Source organism: Maylandia zebra, linkage group LG15, assembly GCF_041146795.1.
Source record: "Maylandia zebra isolate NMK-2024a linkage group LG15, Mzebra_GT3a, whole genome shotgun sequence".
Classification (NCBI taxonomy): domain Eukaryota; kingdom Metazoa; phylum Chordata; class Actinopteri; order Cichliformes; family Cichlidae; genus Maylandia; species Maylandia zebra.
The window spans coordinates 18,122,313-18,144,733 of record NC_135181.1 but is presented as its reverse complement, the minus strand read 5'-3'; the positions used below and the strand labels follow the sequence as shown (position 1 = coordinate 18,144,733).

The following is a 22,421-nucleotide window of genomic DNA, read 5'->3' as shown; positions in this document are numbered from 1 at the left end:
TTTACACTGGATGTGAATATTTTGGGGTGATTTTTGCACTGTAAACCAAATATTACAAGTGTGATCATGGTGTGTCAAAACTGCTTTAATAAATAGGTAGGATGATTATTTAAAACAATGAAACACCCTTTTTGCTTTGTACAAAATTAACGCATGTCCCTTGTACAATAAAATGTATACAATATGCATATTCAGCTTTTAACACCAGCAGTGATGCAGCTTTAATTGTTTATTTTGCTGTGTCCCATTTACAGAAATACAATGGCGTTTTGAGACAATGACATGATATGAAAAGGGGTAAAACTGTTTAAACTGAGTTGGTAACTTAAAACACATTTACATGATGGCAAAGAAAAATCTGCATCTGCAAACATTGTTCCCTTCATTAAAGCCTTTAAACCAAGCTAATGCTAATGCAAGATGTCCACATTTGACCCAACATCCACATTCAGAACTCTAAACTGCCAAGAGTGGACTGGTTTTTCTTTTGTTTTTAAACCATCCATCTGTGTTTTATTTTAGAAATCTCCATGACAGTAAAGTGACAGCAGTGCACTTTACTCAAGCGAATAAAGCACACCACACTACACAAGATGTCTTACCTGCCTTAATAGTGGAACAACATCAACAACAACAACAAAAAAAAAAACAAAAAAAACCCCAACAACATAACACGACCACTGATAACACAAACAATGCACTGTTACATTAAGGCACCTGAAATAAAAGGGTTTGTGATGGGTTTATAAATGGTTTGGAAACTTGTTAAGGCTATAGTATTGGCAGCTTTTAAAAAAAAGAAAAAGAAAGAAAAAGAAAAGAAAGACAAAAGAAAAAAAAAAAAAAAACCAAACAAAAAAAAAAAAAAAAAAAACAATGAAAAAGAAAGCAAAAGAGCGGTTTGACCGTAATAGCAATATGATTTTCTCTACAGCACTTACAAATAAATAGCAAGTAAATCTTAGGGCTAACAACAGTTAAGAGCAAAATTAAAGCATTTATAGTACATTTTCCTACAAAATAAAACATCCAGGTTATGCTTCCTACTTCTAACTTTGCCAATTGTGTATACACCCCCCTAAAAAACAAAAAAAAACCCAACAACAACAAAACACTAAGGGAAGCTAATATTGAGACTGCATGCTAGACTGAAAGAAAAGCCAAAATAACATCAATGACACGAACAGGATGCCTAGTGATGCCTCGGCCCTGTGAAAGTTATTCTATCACATAATGTAAAGGTGAAAAACCAAAAACATCACTTTTTCTTTAATATTTCAAAACACATATTAATACCCCCCCCCTCAAAAAATAGACACCATTTATAAACCCTTCATAAATTCCTTCATAGGTGGTACCTCATTGTAAATGTTCCTAACTCTTAACTGCGGGACTGAGTATTAAGTGTTATAAAACCTGCCTATTTGGACAGGCATTAAATAAAAGGAATGGCGTTGTAAAAAAAATAAAAATAATATTAATCATAATAATAAAAATGTGTGACTTGTCTTTTAAGTTACTTATTTCAAATATACACAGCGACTCCTTTAGTATTTACATGTATGTACAGAGTATTCATTTCTGCTTTGATCAAATACCTTGAATGGCGTTGCTGTGAAACTGAAGTCTAAATGTACACATATCCCTTTGAGATTTGAGAACAAGGAGGTCAAACTGGGCAGCGCAACTTGGAGCCTGAACGCAGCTCTTAGAAAGGCACTTGCTACCAACTCAAATACTGCAAAAAATCGTCAAACAGAGCTTTCAGCCAAGAAAACGAGACAGGAGAAAAGGAAAACAAACAAAAACAAGGAAGGCCACATAGTAGGCACTGGGGTTTCTGCCCCCTCTTCCCCTCCAGGCCAAGTGTTTTTGGTAAGGCTGGCGTGTGACGGCCACAGGTGGGCAAAGCTGGAAGGAAACTAGAGCAAAGGGAGAGTTTCCCCTGTTACTGTGAATGCAACAACAGTCCATGTCTCTAAAACCCTTCCCTTTCTCTCCCTTTAATGTGCATCTGCCCCAACAGACACTGAACAGGAACCCACTGATAGTTTAACAAAATCATACTCATCTGTAAACAAAACAAAAAATAAAATCATTATACAGCCTGTTTTTTTTTCCCCCTCAATCCATATCAGTGACTCACCATTTACCAACAAGTCCATAAACATAAATTGCAAGAAGCTTCTTTTGCCTCCTGAAATATCATTACATCTCAGCTCCTGTGTACATGTAAAGGAAAATAAGGTAACAGAATGAAAAAAGGATGTTCACTGTGCTCTAGCCCTCCTGAATCAAAAATCACTTCAGGTGACAGTGACGAAAACATGAAAATGAAGCAAACAATGGCTTATATAAACAAAAAGCATTTTTTCCTTTCTTTCCAAAAATAGTCCAAACTAAAAATAGTCACTGCCTTGCAGCTTCTCTTGCTTCCACACTGCAACTCATTTGTTTATATATATCTCATACACAATAGTCTCTGAGGTCTTTCTGACCAGTCAGGACCGCACTGACATTTTTCCAGCGGTTGTCTTTGGGACTGTAGCCTGGGGTCCGGTGGGGGGCTTTGAGAGGTGAACTGGAGCTGTGCATGGTGCAGATCACTCCTCCACTGGGCCGCACTGCAGTTTTAGAGTACTTATAAACTAGCTGCTTTCCCGCCTCTGCTCCACCGCACTCCTCCTCGAGCTCAAGCTCGCCTTCCGTCTCCTCCTCCTCCTCATCATACGTCCGACAGGAGGGGCCCATGAGCTTTTTGCGCTCCTGCTCAGCCTCCCTGTTGCTTTCTTTCAGCTGCTGCTGCTCCTGCTGACGTCGCACAACGATCCGCAGTGGCTCCCACTGGTTGTTGACGCTGTCGTCGGCGGCTGATCGGGAGGTCCTCTCGCGCTCTTTTCTCCGTTTGCGTGTCCACCAAACACATACAATGATGCAGAAGAGGCAGAGCAAACAAAAGGCGACACATAGTAGAGGCACCAGGTAATCTGTTGACATCAACATGGAAGGAAATTGTAGAAAAAGTAAAGTCAGTAGGAGTGCGACGTCAGCAATAACTAAAAATGGCTGGCCCTATGAAACCATTGTGCAACATTTGCGTTAATCATTCCTTACCCACTGATGGACGCATGACCTGGGTTTCCACTTTGACCTCAATGACTGCCAGCATTATGGTGCTATTGTGCCGCTTAGACAAGGTGCCCACAATGGCACTGGCTGTCTCCTGGATCAGACTGTGGTCAGGTAAATCCTCTGGATGGAAAGACTGAGAACCAAATCAAAAAGAAAGGAAGAGAAAAGACACCATGAAGTCCCAACCAAACATCTTATTGAGTATGCCACTTGGGTTGTATGGTAGGCACTGGCTGTTTGTGTATTTTATGCCCCCACCCATAAATCTGTGTCAATCAAGCTTGGTAAAATCTCCAACATGAGCTAGAATAAGGTTGTTTTAGAAGGCAATGGAATAATCACCACTCTAATTCACTTTTACTTACTATAGCCACCTCTACAGCATCCTGATTTGAATGAGAGAGATCACAGAGAAGGAGAAGAGCGTGGTCTCTTGCCAAGTGTCTAGTATCAGGAAGATACCTCAGCTCAAAACAGATATTCTCCACTGTTGTTCCCTGTAGATATACACAAAAACCCAAAACGCATCAATCAGAAGCAACATAAAAAGTAGTTTAAACGGTTCAAAGCGATATGTGGCTGATTACTCACCGGCGGTACTTTGTCTCTGTTGAAAACGAGTGTTATGCGGCCGCAGCTGTTGTCCAAATGGCCGCTGTTTGGCTGGCACTTGGTGGTTACATGTGGAGGTGGAGGTCCAACCATTGAACAAACCCCCCACTGATGACAAGGGGGGGAGAAGCAGGTGAAGTAGCTATGCTCCAGACATTCTTGTCCAGCCGGACAGGACTGGTCACGGCCCGATGACTCGAGCCGGCACGGACGGCGACCACACAGCACCTGGTGTTACAAGGTCAAAATATTCACTTAGACGTGAGACAACATTCGCATTGCCATTTCTTTCTTGCGTCACTTGTCACCATGTTAAAATATCACGTGGGAGTGCGACTTCATATGAAAGCATTTTCATTCATGCTTCTGGAAATATTCCCTTGAATATAATATCCATTGTGAACTCAAAGACACAGAATGGAAAAGCTAATAACAGGATATCAATCAAGCCATCTAAAAATAGCACAAGTCCTGGAATCTGTTCAAAGGTGCGAAAGAAGAGTACCTTGAAGGCTCTAATCATAGGCGGTTATTTAACTTTAGGGTCCAGGAATAAGATAAACACGATGAGCTCTTAATCAGAACGCCGTTTTGATAGTAATTAAGTCTCTTACCTTTGTACAATCCACCTTGCCATCGAGGCAATGGCAACTGTTGCACTCCTCCTCCCAGTGGCTGCCATGTGGAAACTGCAGCCCAGTATAGTGGCAAGTTTTCCCAACGCCTATGACTATAGATAGGAAGAACCATGATGCACTTATGGAACAGTTTTAAAATCTCCAGCTGTCCTCCTGCAGCTCTCCTCTCTGGTCTAAGCCCCTTGCAGTAGATAACGACATTCGTAATTGCATGTCATAACCAGACAGTGAAAGCCCTCAGCTTAAACCACTGTGCCACTGGAGCTCATTCAATGCAAAACTTTGTTTTTAAGATACTCCATGGTTTTAGCCAATAATGTAAATCTAAAGGAGGTGATTTCATCCTGAAATCACTTAAATTTGAGCGTGCTTACACTCTTGGCATCTGGCTCCTCTTCTTCCACGCGGACAGATGCATCGGAAACTATTGATCTCATCCACACAGGTGGCTCCATAGGCACAGGGTGAAGACTGGCACTCGTTTATGTCTACACAAAGAGGAAAAACACCACAATTTAAGACAAAATGTTAAACCATTAGTTAGGTCTACGAGTCTTCCAAGCTCCCTGAAAGTTGATGTTTTAAGTACTTTGAGCTACTGGGAAAAAGTTGACATCTTAAAACAAGACGTGGCCTTCTTATGCCTTTTTTTGCAACCAGTCACCATTGGCTGTACATTGTTAAATAAATGTTGTTCTACAGACAAAGTTAATTCAAAAAGATAGAAAATAACTATAAAAGTCACATTTTCCCCCACTTACAATCATATCGCATTTGATGCTTTAGGGAAAAAAAACAAAAAAAAAACAAACAAAACAAACAAAAACCGCCCCCCAATAACAACCCCCCACCCCCCACCCCGAAAACAGCCAGTCAAAACTAAAAACTTCCAAAAAGTGCAAAAATAAAAATCACAAAGCCTCGCCTCCCGTGTCAGTGGGAACCTCCAGGCCATTGTCACCCAGATTTCACATGAACATGTCTGAATGAGAATTTTCAAATTTAAGCCCCAGAAAAAAGGTGAAGGCTATCCGTCCAAAACAAAGGAGCAGAAAAGAAGAATTTCGGGGTCACTGGGTTATTTGTCTTCAATGTGTGAATATGTGACTGTGTGAGTACGGAGGAGGGATGACCTTTGACCCCCCCAAGGCGTTAAAGGACTAAGAGAAAGTGAGAGGGGTCTGTCTCGGTCTCACATTTAGATGTCAATACAGCCATCTTTTTCCACGCCCTATACTTTTTTCCACCCCTTCTTCCATGTAGCAATCCTCTTAATCATGTTCTCATCAGGAATATCATTGTGGTTGGTTTTAGCCATCACATCCAAAATCGGTTCATCTTAATCCTCATGTCATCACTCACTGATTCTGCAGTCAGGTCCGGCGAAACCGGGGGCGCACTCGCACCGGAACCAGTTGACTCCGTCCACGCAGATCCCACCATTGTAACTGAGGGAGCAAAGAAACTGACAGTTAGATGAGGCCGTACATCCTTTCCAGCTACAACAAAGCACATCGATTGTGTGCCTTTGTGGGGGGGGGGGGGGGGGGGGGGTCACAAGACTCAGTTCAACCCATCAATACAAGCCTCCACCTTTCAAATGCTAATAGGTGTGTCCAGTTCCTCCCCTCCCCTCATCAGGCCTTCTTCCATTCCTCCTCAAAAGCCAAGCTTCCCCCCAGGTCGCACGGAAAGAATGGACACGTACACCCCCTCTGCCATTCTACCCCCCACCTGCATTCACCACAGGGTAGGTGGGACTCTTGTCCTCCCCACAAAACTCCCACTTCTCACTGTCCTATTCAATATTTGAGCCCCCTCCTCTGCGAGATGCCCTTTGAGGCTTGATTTAAGGACAACTTCCACTGCTTTAGTGGCCCTTCACCCCTCTAGCCTGTAAGGTCTGAGTAAAGCGTGGAGATGAAGGAGCCAGGGAGGTGTGCAAGGAAAGAAAAATGTTACATACCATGGATGAGGGTCGCAGTCGTTTGTATCTGTTGAAGAAAAGAAAAAGTAATGTATCATCTTTGTTGCATACATGTGGCATGCTACCCCCCACATCTGAATTGACCAGTCTATTATTTATATGCATGTAATGCAGCAATAATCCCAGCCTAATAAGATCATGGGTTTCAAGCTTTTGTTACTTGCAAACTTTATAATAAAACTTAAATGTCCCATTGCAACAGATTTCACCTCTACTTCAAAAACAGTACACCCAACACACAATTATGGTGATTTTACCGTCAGTTATATTTAAAGTTATACAGTAAAACTAACTTTGTCCACAGGTGGGGCCTTCCCAGCCCTCTTTACAGATGCAGGTGAAGGTATCGCCTCCTCCCACACAAGTCCCTCCGTTAGAGCAAGGACTGGAGGCGCATGTGCTGTTCTTAGCTATGGAAAGAGAGAGTGAGTCACGAGGTGCACTAGACTGTCAAAACCCAAAAGAGCAACACATACACAGGTATATGATTCCAAGCAGTGGAGCAAGTGGGTGATACTAAACTACCGGGAATAAGGTTACAGGTTTCCTACACATTATAAACTTACCGTACAGTCCCTATAGACAGTTATTTTATGTTCTACCAGCCTATATTTATCATCATTTTACTATTTTTTAGCAACAGGCTTGAATAATTACTTGTTACCTGAGTGTTTGTGAAAGGCGAGGTAATTTGGGACATGCTTGTCCCACTAATTCCAGCCAGCCTTTAAATTAGCTAAAAGTAAGCTCTCAGGGAGGTCCTCCTTGGAAGGCTAATACCATATTGGATTGTCTGAATCATCCACTCCATATGGCGGTGTAGCTTCTGCCCTCAGGTTATCATGCAAGGTCAACCGTTTGGTCTCTCATGAATGCGATTCAGATATTTATAATGGGTTCTATTCTGCAAAAAAATGGGTACTTTGCTCACTTGTTATGAATTTTCATTTCCCACTTCTTTTTTTTTTAAATGCTAAACTGCTGATGCCATTACGTTTGTCATGTTTACAGTTTCTATATGAACCTAGAAAAACAGGACCGTCACCAGAATCCAAAACCTCTTCCGATTAAAACATTCGCCAACTTTCTCGTCAACCTAAAATTGGCTCACCGATCAGACAGGATTAAACTGCTGAAATGCGACACCAACAATGGAAGCCGATCAGAGGTGGCTGTTCTAAGAGTTACGTGGTTATTAAAAGATATGCCAAGTCTTGCAAATTTGCAGCAATCACTGTAGCCCGTTTTACTCTGAATCTAACCAATCGAGACTAACACAGCTGGTTGTTTCTCAGTTCTATTCAAGAAGTGAAGGGGTATAAGACTGCATGACATTTCTTTAAGGAAGGGCCAACAGACATCCCATCTATTACTCCAAGTTTGCCCACCATAAGGTTTATGAGTGAAAGACAATCATGCTCCATCTCCTACACTTAGTTTTAAAATACAATAATGTCAGTAATATAAAGCATCAGAAAAGTTTCTGATAATCTTACAAGTGGATGTTTCCTGTCAATTTGTGACAGTTTCTTATTAACATGATACTTATTCACCTATAAGGAACTGCAGTTGGTTTAAAATCAGGGCTGATTAACAGCCAAACTTTTTCATCCTTGAATCCATCATTAGCATTACTCTGGCTTAGCCTCACCCACACACATTTCTCAGCTTGTTCAGAGGGTTAAGGTTAGGCCTGGCATTGTGTCCATTAATGACAATTTAAGCCAGTGACGGAAACAGCCCATTTCATAGTTATGAAAAGCATTAAGAGCTCCCAGCAACTACAAATGTAGCCGTAATGATTGGTCCATGCATCGTCTGTTTAGTGAAGGCAAAGCAGAGCAAAAAGCATTCAGTAAACATTTTAAAGTTTTTGGATTTCTGACAAAATCTCCCGTAAAACTAAGCCATTAGCTTCCTTAAACCTTAGCGTATTCCGTTTCTGCCTCACCTGTGTTGCACATCTTTCCTCCCCAACCAGGTGGGCATGCACAGCGGAAGGTATCCCCGTGGTCATTGCAGGTTCCTCCATTACTGCAGGTGGTTTCATCACACTGGCGCTCACCTGGCAAGAGGAAATTAATTAATAATTGGTGTAATCCAATAATGATATAAATGTAGACATCAGTTTTACAGCTGTGAAACTGTAAAAATACACAAAAGGTGGAGCTGGAACTACTGGGAGCTGTGAACATAAACACACCCATTAACACATAGGCAGATAACTCACGGGAATGGCAGGTCTTGCCCTTCCAGTTATCGGTGCAGTTGCAGTAGAAGTCGTTTACTAGGTCGATGCACTGTCCACCATTCTTACAAGGATTGTGTCTGCACTCGTTGACATCTGAGGAAGGAGGAAGGTTTCTATGATTCAAGTGTTTCATTCACTTTTGCATAAACTGTGGCGTGTTTGGTACAAAGCAACGCAGTGGTGGCAGATTCTTTAAACCAGCCGTGACTTTGTGTTTAAGAAGGACACAAAGACTAGCAGGAAATCACTCACTGTGGTCACAGAGCTGGCCCTCCCATCCATCAGGACAAACGCACTGAAATGAGTTCACTCTGTCAATGCAGGTTCCCCCATTTCTGCATGGGTTGCCTATGCAGTCGTTAATATCTAAAATAAAAAGAAAATGATATGACGTATATAATGATATACTGAAAGGGTTAAAAGAAAAGAAAAAACACCCCAAAAATGAATTACAGACCACACAGCACCTCCAGAATCTGAAAGCTCAAGTCTCTACGTACTCTCGTGACAGTAGATGCCACTGAAACCCGGATCACAGACGCAGGTGAAGTTTCCGGCTGGCTGGCTGATGCAGCGTCCTCGTGCGCCACAGACATTGGAGGGTATGTTCTGTATGCCATCCGAGTCATTGGTTGCAACAGCAATGCTGCAGCTGTCAATAGCTGTCAAAAATAAACCAAAAACCCCCCCAAAAAAACAAGTTTCAGGTTTAGTGTTTTCTCATATTATCGATCTATTCCAGCCTTTTCCCCCCTGCAGATTCCTTTAGCCACCTTGACATGGAGTGGTTTGGCAATCCTCTTTGAGCCTTTCACACATCTTTCCTTCGTAGCCTTCAGGACACGCACAGTAGAAGTCCTGTTCCATGCTATGACACTTGGCCTCATTCTCACAAGGGTTTGGATCACAGGCATCAGAAGATGACGAGCTTGGGATCTTTGGAAAAAACAGGAGAAGAGGGGGGGGGGGGGGGGGGGGGAGGACAAACAAAATATACACATTAAAAGAGTGACTGTTCCAATTATAAGACCAATGATGGCGGAAAAAAATAAATAAATAAAAATCACTCAGTAAACATAGTCCATCATCTTTACACAGCCAGGTATCTTCTTCAGGTGATGATGGAGACCAAGAGGATCTAAAGCACTATATGTTAAAACAGTCCATTTGTATTCACCAGGTCATTGCAAGCACAAATGTTGAGGATGCTTCCTCAAACTAACAGCCTGATGTTGGACACAAAAACCCCGGCAAACAATACAGTAAACTGGTGTGACTTAGTACACTCAGCAAAGTTTTCTTCAACAAGTGCTCACGAATTGTGGGGTGGTAGAGCAGATCAGCTACTAACTGGAAGGTTGGTGGTTCGATCTTTGGCTTCCCCAGTCTGCATGCCAAATATAAATCCTTAGGCAAGATACTAACCCCAAATTGCTCTCCGATGTGCCCATCGGAGTGTGAATGTGTATGAATGTTGGTTAGATTATACTTGAGTATAGAAGGAAATGCTTGTATGCACACTATATCAGTCCGTTTTACGGACAAAAGAGTTTCTAAGTGGTAGAAAACATTATCATCACATTAAACTGCCTATGATAATAAAGCAATCAGGCCAGCTGGAGTAAGGACAGCTAAAGTCTGAAGGTGAGCAGCTTAGCTTGGCTCAAGCCTCTGCGATTATGAACAAACTGAGTAAGTGGACGAGCAATGTAAGCCTCAGAAACTTTTACTAAGCTCATCAACAGAATCCATGCTTTCGGTTTTACATCTCTGCCCTGCGTTATCATTCAAGATTATTTTGAGAGGAGTCAGAATGCGAAACGGAGCAGGCAAAAGAACGGCTATCTATTATGAAGCTGGTTCCACATCATGCAGAGACAAGCGAACACATAAATATAAATCCTCTGACACAGAGAGAAGCTGCCTAGAGGTCAGAGTGATAACTTCAGCCATTTACACATACGGCATTTCTGGGATTGGACAGAAAATCTTTCAGTTCCTATAAACAGAGCATAACTGTGCATAAACTCTGGGTTGCAACCCGTTGCCATTTAAGGTGCTGAAAAAGGGAGATGGAATTGGGCAACGGGGTTGGTGAAGTTTGTGGTCACACACAGTTTATTTTAAGTGTCAGGGCCAGACTTCTTTCTTTAGTATTTGCACGTGTGTGGTCAGGGAATCACGTCTGAAGGTAATAAATCTGCAGAACATCACTGTTAACTGCTTGTGCTGTCCAGAGCACAAAAGTCATTGTTAATGCAGCAGGCGAGAGCCCAGAATTTAGTGCGTTTCATTGCATAATTTATTTTTGCTGTGTCTAGCCAGACTTTTTGGCGATCGCTTAGATCACCCACATGTCCTCTGTGAATAAAAAGGGCCCAATTAAATGTAGATTGCCAACTGAGGACTCACATTTTACTGACCCCCTCTTTTCTTTCTTTGTTATTCTCAACTCGTATCCATGTTGTCCACTTGTCATCAAGTTTTCTACAGGAGACAGAGGCTCTCGTCACCAGCACTACCCGGGCAAGTTTAAGCGAAATTGCAAGATGCACCATTTCAAGTGGTCATAACTTGAAAAGTTGGCTCTGAAGAGAAAACTGGCAAAGGTTAAATCGGGTATTCCTGGAAGTTTTTTGTTATTTTCCCTTTTTTCTTCACACCTCTAAGATTGTTTAGATGCAAGCTGCCCATTTTTGGATATCTCTTGCTTTAGAGATGTTTGATTTCGCGTGAATAAAATCTCACTAGATGGCATTCACCGTGTTGCGAGTAGTTTCATGTAGGATATTATCTTTCTATTGCACTACATCCACCCGAGGTATAATTGTGCAGATGGAGGCGGGCATCCACCTGGGTCCTGCTGATGTCAGCGTGTAATGATTAGAATTTCTTTCGTTTATCATTATTCAGCAGCTGGTACCTCGCGATCTCAATTAACTCTGAGATAATTTAATATATTGCTTAATTTCCATAACAAGAGTCTTTAAAAAAAAAAAAAAAAAAAAGCATTGGCCAATCAGATCACCAAGATATTTAGGAACCATGAATGGATTTCAAGGCAGCAAATATGAGATTTCACGCTGGGACCTAGTGCTTGACCGACTAAAAGTGATATTCGCAGAGTCACACTAGTAAGAGTGCTTGAATATAAAAAGATAAAGCTCTTTTTTGCTTGGCCCCTTAAATTCACAAAATTCACAAAATTTAAGCATGTCTACTACCATAAAAGTAAATGCATCATATTTGTCCCCTTTAGCCTTTTCTCTGTACCCATTTTCTCTGAAGACATGAAACACCGAGGCAAACATGACATTGATTACTCCAGTAAGCACTTGATTGTGTAGTCACAATCTAATCAGAGAAATACGATGCTGGAGGCATTGTAGTTTTGGCACTGCGGGGTAGGACTATACGGCCCTGCAACAGCAGGCATTAGAGCTCTGTAGTATGCGGGCAGAAATCCAGGGTCCCCTCATTCAGAGAGGCTCATATTTATAGTAGAGATGCTAAATCAGGATTGGCTCCTGACCAGCAATGTCCTCCATTCAGGACCCCAAGAGATGCAGCTGAGTGTCGGTTTCCTCACTGCTAACCTACATTCAAACACTCGCTTCATACATGAAGGGCTGCAGCAGGGACACCAATATGTGGCATCTTTATGAAATAAAAGTATGAATTGTGACGTGGACTTGGCTTGCAGGGTTGGAGGCTGACAACATTGCACGTTTTGGCAGATCACAGCAGCGATTTGGCACGTAGGGGAGTTTAATGATCTGCTGGATCAGATGACTATTGTGTTATGGCTTTTTGGTTGTCTTTATAGTTTAGGGCAATTTCTAGTCCATCTTAATGACACTTACATCCCAATTCATGGGCTGCTTTGCTTCACAACATGTTTTCTAGCATCCAACTTCACAGGAAACCATTTCCCCATCAGTGCTGGTACAATTGCACATGATTAGTCGCTATGATGGCATTTTGTTAATGTTCTACGTTTACAGAAGATCTGTGAAACAAACAGATCACCTTTTACGGTCATGATACCAGGTTATAATAAGAGATATCATCTCCTGATTTACATGCATATAACCACAAAGCATTTGCGGTCACATTTTATTTGTAGTGTGAACAACCAGACCAAAAAAATAAAAAAAAAAATAAAAATAGGAATTGAGCATTAAGACCTGCAGTGTGAACGTAGCCTTAGACCTCCAAGAAAACACCCTGAACTTAAGTGGACATAACATACAAACTCCACAGGTCCTGGACCCCTAAGCCTGGGGTGGGGAACTCAAGGGCCGGTGTCCTGCAGGTTTTAGGTATCGCCCTGGGTCATCACAGCTGAATCAAATGATTAGTTCATTCCCAGGCTTCTGGAGAACTTCAGGACATGTTGAGGAGGTAATTCCCCCCAAACCCTGTCCTAAGCACTAAAGAGCTCAAGTTAAGGTAGTGTGTGAAACTTCTGGTTTTGGATCGATCAAATAATCAACGTTACTAATTTACAAGCGTTTGTTGAAACAAACTTTGAAAATGTGAAATTGTGAAAACCAAAAGTGTGCCTTGGCAAGGCCAACAAGTCCAGAAATGTGAAAGGCAGTAAAGCACTTTACACAAACCATAAATCCTGCATGATATTGGTTTATGGAATTACAGCAAAAAACAGGTTTCGCCTCTCATATTTTATACCACAAGATGCAATAAAGGGTTAGTCAGCATCTCACAGCAAAAATTAATAAATGAAGCCTACTGCTACGTTACGTATTGCAGTTGGTCACTGGTAGAACCTGGGTAACATGAGACTCACCTCACACAGCTGTCCAGTGAACTGCGGTGGGCATTCGCACACAAAGCTGTTCAACACAGCGCGGCAAGTTGCTCCATTCTTGCACTGACCGTGGCAGGCACTGGTATCTGAAGAGGAAGACAACAAGAATTAGCAAGTTTCCTGCAAACATACATTTTAAAAATGCTACTCCACTAAAAGAGTGAACGATGCGCTATCAGTTGTGCATAGATTAAGTAAAAGTTAGGAAAAGAAAAAAAAACTAGTGAAGTGAGAAGGGTGCCAGATAGACTCTTATGTAACTGGGCATGCATAACACAGCTGGAGTTTCGGTTTGCGAGACGAGAAAGGAACACGTTGCCACACGTGTGGAAAGTAAGCGGTGCCAAAGTACACCTAAGCTGTGCATCCAGAAAGTGAGGAGGAGACATCCGAGAGCAGCCAGAAGAAGAGTTATCGATTTAGGAGCGACTTTGAAGGGAGGAATACTGACTGATGTCACAGTTTTGTCCGGACCATCCCCGAAAACAGCTGCAGTGATATCCGCCAATCAAATTTTTGCAAGAGTAAGCGTTCACACAGGGCTGTCTTGCACACTCATTTGCATCTGTGAAGGCAGGAGTAAGGAGTCAATCAATTGAATGAAACCAGAGAAGGGACAAGATAGGAAAGAGACCAGCAACCCAGCTTTGAAGGCCTGCTGGCACCTGCGCTCTTGTATAATCGAACACTCAGAAGTTCGAGTGAGGTAAAGTTCGAGGAATAAAGAGTTAATCAAAGAACAGTTTAAATAATGAGGATTTTTGGTCAACTTCTGAGTTACAAAACTTTATGAACGTCTAATATTTAATGGCTCAAGTGCCTTAATTCTTAAATTTTTTGTCCAGTTGGTGTCAACAGAGTACTGGTATAAAATTACCTGCCTATTATTGGAATTCAAAAGCACAAAATTTGATATAAATATATTCATTCTTTTCAGTTTCTTGACCAATGAAAACATTGCTGGTTAAGATCAGGTGGAGCGGTCTCATAGGCTCGCTTCTGTACCCACAGAGTTCTCTCCACTTTCAAAGCTATAGTCTTCAGACCGAAAATGACGCAGGCTCAGGCGACAACACCTCAGGCACTGTATCAGACTTCACACAGCTTTAAGCACCACAAAAAGCTTTATTCAAGCCTTTACTCCACAATACATGGAAACAAACTTTGAAGAGTAAAAGTGCCGAGCTACTTTCAGGATCTCAATTTCAAATTCAGTGTAAGTGATAAAATCTGCGAAAGTTCACCTGAATTTAATATTTAGCACCGAGTTATCCTGTAGTGCACTGAGTCGACGTCATTTTCGCAAAAAATTCCCCATTTGCATCACAGGGTGTTTTTTTCCCTGCTTAAGAGATTTTAGCCAGACTGAGAGAAAAGCACTGTAATTAAGTCTTACGTAAAGTTTATTTTAGAACTTCATAATATTTTTAGAATATGTTTTGTGCGCCATATAGACAACCTCACAGTAATTCTATACACCACTTTGACCTGTTCAATAAAGATTAACAGTTTCACTCACAAACATCAACCACCTGCAGGTATTAAAAGTGGGTGTTTGGGGAGGAGAGGGCAGTCCGCAGGGAGTCCTGCTACACTCCCCTCACACACCTGTCTTCTCTATGAAACCCCAAACTCTACACATGCACCAATGGCCAGGTAAGACAGGAGGCCTATAGCTGCCTGTAAACTGAGACTGGAGCTGGTAAAACGACACTGAACTCTCGGGATCTCTTTCCTGCCTTTACCCCCACACACGCAACCCAACTTTGTTTACCGGTTGTAATCCATTTCCTGACTTTATGCTGGTCACGTCCGCTCATCGGAGAGGGGGGGGTTCTACAGAAATGAATGCCACAGAGAGTGGCCAGCAAACAGCCGGATATAGGCTTTGGTATCTCATAAAGTCATTGAGAAAAAGGTGGTCACGCTGTGGGAAGCTGCCAGCTCATTCAGGATACCAACATCCTATATTGTGGCCTTGTGACATGGCAGTTTCATTCCAAAATGATGAGCAATGCTATGCCTGCGTGTCAAAGGCCAATTATTTATTTTAGGAAAAGGAACAAACAGGAAAAGGGCAGAAAAACATCTTCCCCGGCTGAAATAAAAACACACTAATATGTGTATGCACACAAAACTCACCTATCTGGCAGGTCTTTCCTTCCCACTGAGGGAGGCACACACACTCGAATCCATCCTTCAGGTTAATGCAAGTTCCACCATGAGAACATGGACTGGAAGCACAGTCATCCAAATCTGAGGAAAATACTCAGGTAAGTGACTGACTGATCAAAAACCTGATTTTCATGGCTGGAAATCACTTTCATCATATAAAAATAAAAATAAAAATGTGTGTAGAAAAGAAATGAAGACACTCACTGGCACAGGTTGGGTTATCCCAGCCTGGAGGACACTGGCATTCAAACCCTGCTGGAACCTCGCGGCATGTACCACCATTTGCACAAGGACTGGAAACACAGGCGTGCTCAGCTGAAGAAGCAATAGTGTGGAAGAAAGGGAAACATTAATTTCATATGAGATATGTTTGGGTATTTTTTTCCTGTTTTTAAAAAGTGTATTGTTAAAAAAAAAAAAAAAAAAAAATACAAGTCTCCATTTGTCTTGCTGGATGCTTTCCCTACAAACTGTAAATAAGTTCACAGAAAAAGTGCCATGTATTTCTGACTAGCAAAACAAAGGCCAGTATAGCTGAGAGAGGAGGCGGCGGCAGCAGCAGCGGAGGAGAGGGCAGAAAATATGCTGTACATGGAAGGCCCACCTCTAGGGAGTGGATTCTCTCTCACCTATCTCACAGTTCTTTCCAGAGAAGCCCTCTGGACAGGCACAGTGGTACTCATCTGGCTGGGTGTTCATACAAGTTCCTCCGTTAACACAAGGCTGATGGCGACCGCAGTAATTCAGATCTGGAGCAAGAACAGCAAGGAGATGCACAGTGAAGTGAAATGACAACTCAAGGTTGCAAAGAGAAGCACAGAAAATCTATGAAGCTGTCTTTTTTCACTTTGCGCTATATTTTCAACCAGGTAGAGAGAAGTTTGATATTAAGTGATAAGTGAATGTTCAGAAGGAACATGAGGATTAGAACTTCACCACTCAGAAACAAAAATCAAAGATGACAGCTGTTGCCACACGTGTTTATGATGTTTCACATCAATCTTAGACACGGGTACAGAGGCATACTGCCAAATATGAGTTAATGCAGGTCAAAATAATGTTTTTACAAAACTGTTCCTGGTTGAACTGAATACTAGAATTTTATCTGTATTGGTATATTCTGAAGTGACACTACTAATAATTCTCTTTAACAATTACAAGTGGAACAAACAGCTCTCATCTTGTTCCACTTTTTATCCCGTTGGAGCAGAGAGCTCCCAGAAAGCTCGTCAGATTCCTCAGTCAGCAAGAAGCACCAGCTGTCCACTTTGACAGGAAGCACAGTGTTTTCTCAACCCCTCTGCTGCACTGCATTAAAATAAATTTTACTGTATTCAGACCACTAGCTGTGTAGACTTAGTCTGCTTATCTGTATAAATGCAGTTTTTCACAATTATATTCTTTGCTTCATTATTTTAAAGCTCCCAAAAATAAACTAACTGATCGCTGCACACCAGCTTTAGGCTAAAAGCCAGGTCACCCTAAAGGCTGGTAAATAAATGAGCAGGGGGATCAGTCTCCGCTGGGGATCTTAGGGCCCATTCTCATCCCCTGAAGAGCCCTGTGTGACGAAGGGATGTGGGGGGGTGGAGATCGGGTGTCCCTGCTGTCGCTCAGATCACACAAGCAGTAAAACTATCCAGCCGCCGGTCTCCACTCAGAGAAAATGAGCAGTAAATATAATTCAGACCTCATATAAACAGTGTAATTCTGTAATAACTGAATAACTATAATAATATAAAGATAAATGTAACTCCTCAATGTTAATGGGTCAGGGTGTGAGAAGCTTGCTCATCTATTACTCATGAAATCCAAGAAACTGTACCTGGAGGGGGAGCAGAGGAACGACAACAACGACTCACCCTGCCTGGTGTTGCGAGTCCCTGTGAATACATTTTGTAAAAAAAATAAAAAATAAACAGCATTTCTTCCATACCTTTTTCGCACATCAGACCACCCCAGTTCTGCTGGCAGTTGCACTGCCAGGGGGCGTTGCAAGTCCCGTGGACACAACCAGGATGAAGCTCACATTCATCACAAAACTGGCCCTTCCAGCCATATCGGCACCTGCCAAACAAGAACACAGCCATGAATAATTTCCCTTTAACAGCTTCTTGAAAAATTGTTGGTTTCATGGTCCGAATCCTAATATAGTGAAATCACCCATCGGTGATGAATCAATCTTTTCAAAATATCTACATAAAACAATCTGCAACTTATGTCCAACAGTTTTGAAACTGATATGGTTTTATGCTTGATTATAAATCACCACAACCAAACTAGTGTCTGTTAAGAACAGTTCTTAAAGACACCCATTAGGCTGTGAGCTGCTGTAGCTACTAATGATGCACAAGTGACAGACAGCCCGTGGAAACAAACCTAATATTGTACCTGCTATAGTGTCAACACATCCCATGGACGTCTTCTGCCAACTAATCTTAGTAGAGGGTGACATTCCGGGGCAGCAGGGGTTAAGGATACTTCCAGTAGCTACTGTGCATTGGGTTAGAGTATGCGGGTGAGGCGGATTTGGGGGCTACAAGGGTGACGTGATGTTTCTGAGAGTGCGTGGCTGGAGGTGATTGTGTGTATACAGTGTTTATGCGCAGCAGTCTGACTGTACTCGGCTATTCCAAGGCTGAAATGTTGTCACGGCAGCTGTCTTGTCAATTGGCTGCTATTTTGAGCCCCTTGCAGACGGCACCGCTGCCTCTCTGAGCTTTCAGCACCCCCTTCCAACCCCCTCTTCCAGCCAGTCTCAGACTGTGGGGTCCGGGGTATCAGGGTAAGACTTGGCATGCTTCATCCACTGTATTCAATTACCACCAGAGAGCTTAACAGCAATTTGGCAATAACACTAAAAAGAACACGGAGACTGCTTTAAGGTATCCAAAGAGTAAATCTGTAGTTTGTCCTTATTGATATAATTAATCACAAATGTGAAACTTATGAAACTTGGCAAAACTCCATATAGAAGGGTTACAATTAATATCTAAGGAGTTCTTAGGAACACTGCAGCAAACCTCTTAAATATGTCAGAACAAGCCTAATGCGGGCTAATAAAAAGCCTCAATACTGTGGTGTGACAACAGGCACGTACTAGCTTTTGTGTTTCTCAAAAGCCCGTGGCAGACGAGGCAAAGCCCATAAAACCTTGATGAAATAAAGGGAATAAAGGGAGATGGCAAGGGATTTGATGCAAGCTTTCTGTGACCTGAGGCATCATTAAATTCATGCCGCTGCAGGAAGTCTCTTTACTGCTGCTCTTCCATTGATGTCACACTTCCTGTTGACTGCAACTTGACATTTTGTATGACTAAGAAGAATGCGCTAACTAGAAAAAGGACGGCACAAGAAAACACCATTCCCTCATTCCTCAGCTTTCGGCCAACTCTCTTTCCTAACACGTGGAGGCAAGCATCCCCCCCCCCCCCGATACAGCAGGTGAAAGACTGGGGTGGCGAAATGACGACGGGATGTACCACATCCTGGAAACGTGGATTCACTGGGACATCCAACGTCACTTTATCTAATTGTCGTTTCCACTTTGGGAAATGTACATAACACGGCGGGATATTCATTTCCGCTCCTGTCCCTTGCCCTTCGAGGAGGACTGCAATGCGGATGGGGAGAGCATCTGACAATTCCCAGCACGTTTTGCAGTGGTCAAATTCACACACCAAGACGAGTCCCTTTCTTCAGTCCGAGCTGCAGAAGCCTGATGAGGTGCTTGGTATTCTAAGGAGGATTTCGGATAGCTAAAAATACAAGAAGGCTGGTACGGCATTGCCCTTTTCTTCTGAACCGAGGTGGAGATGCCCACGAGGGAGGGAAAGGCTGACACACACACACACACACACAAAATACAACAGGCTTCGACAAGTGAAGGTGCCTCTGCTTTAAATCCAGCCTTTCCACCCCCACAGATTTAGCTCCTCTGCTGAATTTTTAAGAAATACCGATGCAATTTTGTATGTTTTAAAAACAAACAAACAAACAAAAAAACAAAAACCAACATTTCATCTAAAAATGCATGAGCAATATGACAGTGATCTAACATTTTACGACATGTGATACATTTAGAAAATTACAGCGCCAGAAACAGAAAGATTCTGCATTTATGATTCACATTTTTGCATATCAAATAAAATCTTCCCAGTCATCTTACTTGCATTCGCCTGGGACACTGCATGAGCCATGTAACAGGTTGCAACCTTGCTTGCAGATCGCTAAGACAGAAAAAGAGCAACAACATGTGTTTATTTAAATGCATCTCTTCCCATCCCATGCAACCCAGGTAATTAAAGAAGTGGAGGAAAGGGGGCACCAAGACAGAAAGTGGGTGGTAGAGACGCTGGTTTGTTTTGTTTTGTTTGCCTTCATCCTAATAAGTGCAACAAGACATGAAAATTCATGGCACCCTGACTAGACAACTTTATGGCCTGCATAAAACACCACCCTCTTTTAAAAAAAACAAAAAACAAAAAAAAAAAAACAAGCCAGGCCTTCTGCGCTCTCCTCCCCTTTTTCACCCTTCATCTTCTAAGGTCAGTTGGATGATTTATTGAGGGCCCCCCACTCTCTCCAACACCACCCACAAGCATGACCTCAACACTGCTAGACTTTAGAATAATGACCTGACCAAACATTCTACGTTTATTTATGCATACTGCACATTTCTGCCATCTTACTTTAATAATTATAGCCTTGATGATCAGTAAAGAGTAAACTGATCGGACTCCCTTTGAAAATCTGAACCCAAACTTAATAGAAACAGTTTAAAAGACATCTCATTAAATAGATCTCAAAAGGCAGCGAATCTTTACAATTCATTCACGCATTTCTTTTTATTTTTGAAGACATTTTAAGGTGCTAGGAGCTCACCTGTTGTGCAGTCGTGGCCCATCCAACCATCCAGGCACACACGGGTGCCTAAAGGTCCACAGCGGTAGTGGCCAAAGTAGTCGTCACGAGGAGAACACTGTATGTTGCACGTGCTGGTGTAGTAGTTTTCGTCACACTTTACCCGGATACGATAAGTGATGCGAGCCACGGGCCCATCGTGCATGATTGTCTGCCAGGGGTCACCAGGGTTGATCATGCCAGTGCGGGCGCTGCGCTCAATCAGCAGGTCCTCCTCAGCTGAAACAAAACGGGGTGAATGTGCGATTCAGACTCACTTCCTTCTCACCACACATAAAGCAACTCAACCTGACACTGGATCAGATATTAGTCCACTCAAAAGGTGTCCTGACAAAACGTCCATCTATACGGCAGTTTAGTTTTTTGACTTGATCATTGCGGTCAACAGAGTCGACACAAAGTGTAAAGCTCAGACGATGACATTTCATTATTGCCTTTCTCTTGTTATGTTCTACACTAGCTTTAGAAGCTTTTATTGGACTTGTGCTAAAATAATATCCTGCCATAAACTGAATTAATATTTCACTTCATTTCACTTTCACACCTTTTGTCTGCTGAGAGCAGCTACACTTACAGTGAGAGGAGGGAGAGAAGAGTCTAACGTGACTAGATCAGAGAGGTATGCAATAGGTAAATTGAAAGTGGTGTTTAAGTACAGCCTGATGTTGCCTGGTGCCATGTAAAGAATCATTCCCAGCTTTTTCCTCAAAGTGAGCACCACAGCTTATTAGTATTCCCTACACGAACACCAACTACAGTCACTCATTTAAAATTTTTAGGCCGTCCCAGACTTCAGTGCATTTTACCAACTTTATGAAGCTCTGTAATGCTCCATATTTATTCTCAACCCTCAAGTTAATTTGTATAATTCACAGTTCATAACAATCCTCATAGCTCGAAGTAAACCCGCATAGTTCTCCCCGTTTATAAAAGCAAGACATTTCAAGGTCTCTCTTTTTAAGCCAGCTTCCTTCTGATTGGCTGCCCTCTTGCAAATCGATGGTCTGACCAGCAAGTGAGGGAGCCTTCTCTGCTCACCACCAGAACTGTGTCTGAGTTTGCCATTAAGGATAGCGAGGGGGGGGGGGAATCTGGCTGGTACTGAGCATTTACAGAGATATTAATTCTGAACGTTTGTTGCACAGGCGGTGCCTGCACGTGTGGTAGACTCCACATTTAAGCCAGATTTAAAATAATCGACTAGTTTAACAGTCAAAATACAGAAAAGTGTAACAGATCCGATTTCAGACTCTGACAAACACTCGGACCACATAAATAAGGCACACATGCTGTGCAATAACCAACAAATACCCACTACCCAGGCTGAGATCCTCACACTTTTTCTTTCCCCTGCCTATTGCACGCTTCTGTCCGTCTGTTACAGACCAAGCCACAGCATCTAACAGAGTGTCAACAGTAGACTTTATATAAAAGATTACAGTTGGAGACTTTAATATGAGAATCTCTTGGACCTGACTTGCATCTTCAGTCACTCTCAGGAGGTTTTTTGAGATACTGCAGTTTGTGGCACTTTCTGGTGGCTTCGCTTTTCAGCATCAGAGGTCACTGCTTTCTGTAAATAAGCTTCCACTTGCTATCATCAACTTAAAAGGTAATGAAGATCAATCAAGCACTTTAAAAAAAAAAACACTATCTTAGGAGTGAAACCTTTATGCAGAAGTCTCTCCATTAACTAAGTTGTTTAAAGGCTGAGGTATACTTATCAGGATGACTAAAAACTAATTTATTTGAAGCAATTTGAAAATCGGACGCTGATGTGGAGCCTCTATCCATTCGTACAGTCACACTCAATTGTACCCACTAAATTTTAAGTGCGCTCTTGAAATTCATTGTCAATTTTCTGGCAACAGC

At 42.2% G+C, this 22,421-nt stretch overlaps 1 protein-coding gene across 2 annotated transcripts in view; it reads right to left on the bottom strand.

The window, feature by feature from the left end:
• Nucleotides 1–64: 64 nt before the first annotated feature.
• Nucleotides 65–22,421, bottom strand: part of jag2b (jagged canonical Notch ligand 2b) — a 42,890-nt gene continuing 20,533 nt past the window's right edge. Inside the window, exons 4-25 of one of the 2 annotated variants that reach the window (XM_004550573.4) lie at nucleotides 20,511–20,768; nucleotides 19,795–19,855; nucleotides 17,563–17,693; nucleotides 16,256–16,375; nucleotides 15,831–15,941; nucleotides 15,594–15,707; nucleotides 13,903–14,016; nucleotides 13,431–13,537; nucleotides 9,394–9,556; nucleotides 9,121–9,282; nucleotides 8,873–8,986; nucleotides 8,600–8,713; nucleotides 8,321–8,434; nucleotides 6,663–6,779; nucleotides 6,349–6,376; nucleotides 5,745–5,830; nucleotides 4,757–4,870; nucleotides 4,359–4,474; nucleotides 3,724–3,972; nucleotides 3,498–3,629; nucleotides 3,115–3,265; nucleotides 65–2,987 (exon numbers count right to left, since the gene is read on the bottom strand). In XM_004550573.4, the coding sequence (XP_004550630.3) occupies nucleotides 2,467–2,987; nucleotides 3,115–3,265; nucleotides 3,498–3,629; nucleotides 3,724–3,972; nucleotides 4,359–4,474; nucleotides 4,757–4,870; nucleotides 5,745–5,830; nucleotides 6,349–6,376; nucleotides 6,663–6,779; nucleotides 8,321–8,434; nucleotides 8,600–8,713; nucleotides 8,873–8,986; nucleotides 9,121–9,282; nucleotides 9,394–9,556; nucleotides 13,431–13,537; nucleotides 13,903–14,016; nucleotides 15,594–15,707; nucleotides 15,831–15,941; nucleotides 16,256–16,375; nucleotides 17,563–17,693; nucleotides 19,795–19,855; nucleotides 20,511–20,768 (3,197 nt within the window). In that variant the 3' untranslated portion in view covers nucleotides 65–2,466. The remainder of the gene's footprint in view (nucleotides 2,988–3,114; nucleotides 3,266–3,497; nucleotides 3,630–3,723; nucleotides 3,973–4,358; nucleotides 4,475–4,756; nucleotides 4,871–5,744; nucleotides 5,831–6,348; nucleotides 6,377–6,662; nucleotides 6,780–8,320; nucleotides 8,435–8,599; nucleotides 8,714–8,872; nucleotides 8,987–9,120; nucleotides 9,283–9,393; nucleotides 9,557–13,430; nucleotides 13,538–13,902; nucleotides 14,017–15,593; nucleotides 15,708–15,830; nucleotides 15,942–16,255; nucleotides 16,376–17,562; nucleotides 17,694–19,794; nucleotides 19,856–20,510; nucleotides 20,769–22,421) is intronic. The other variant, XM_004550574.4, reaches the window with a different exon arrangement.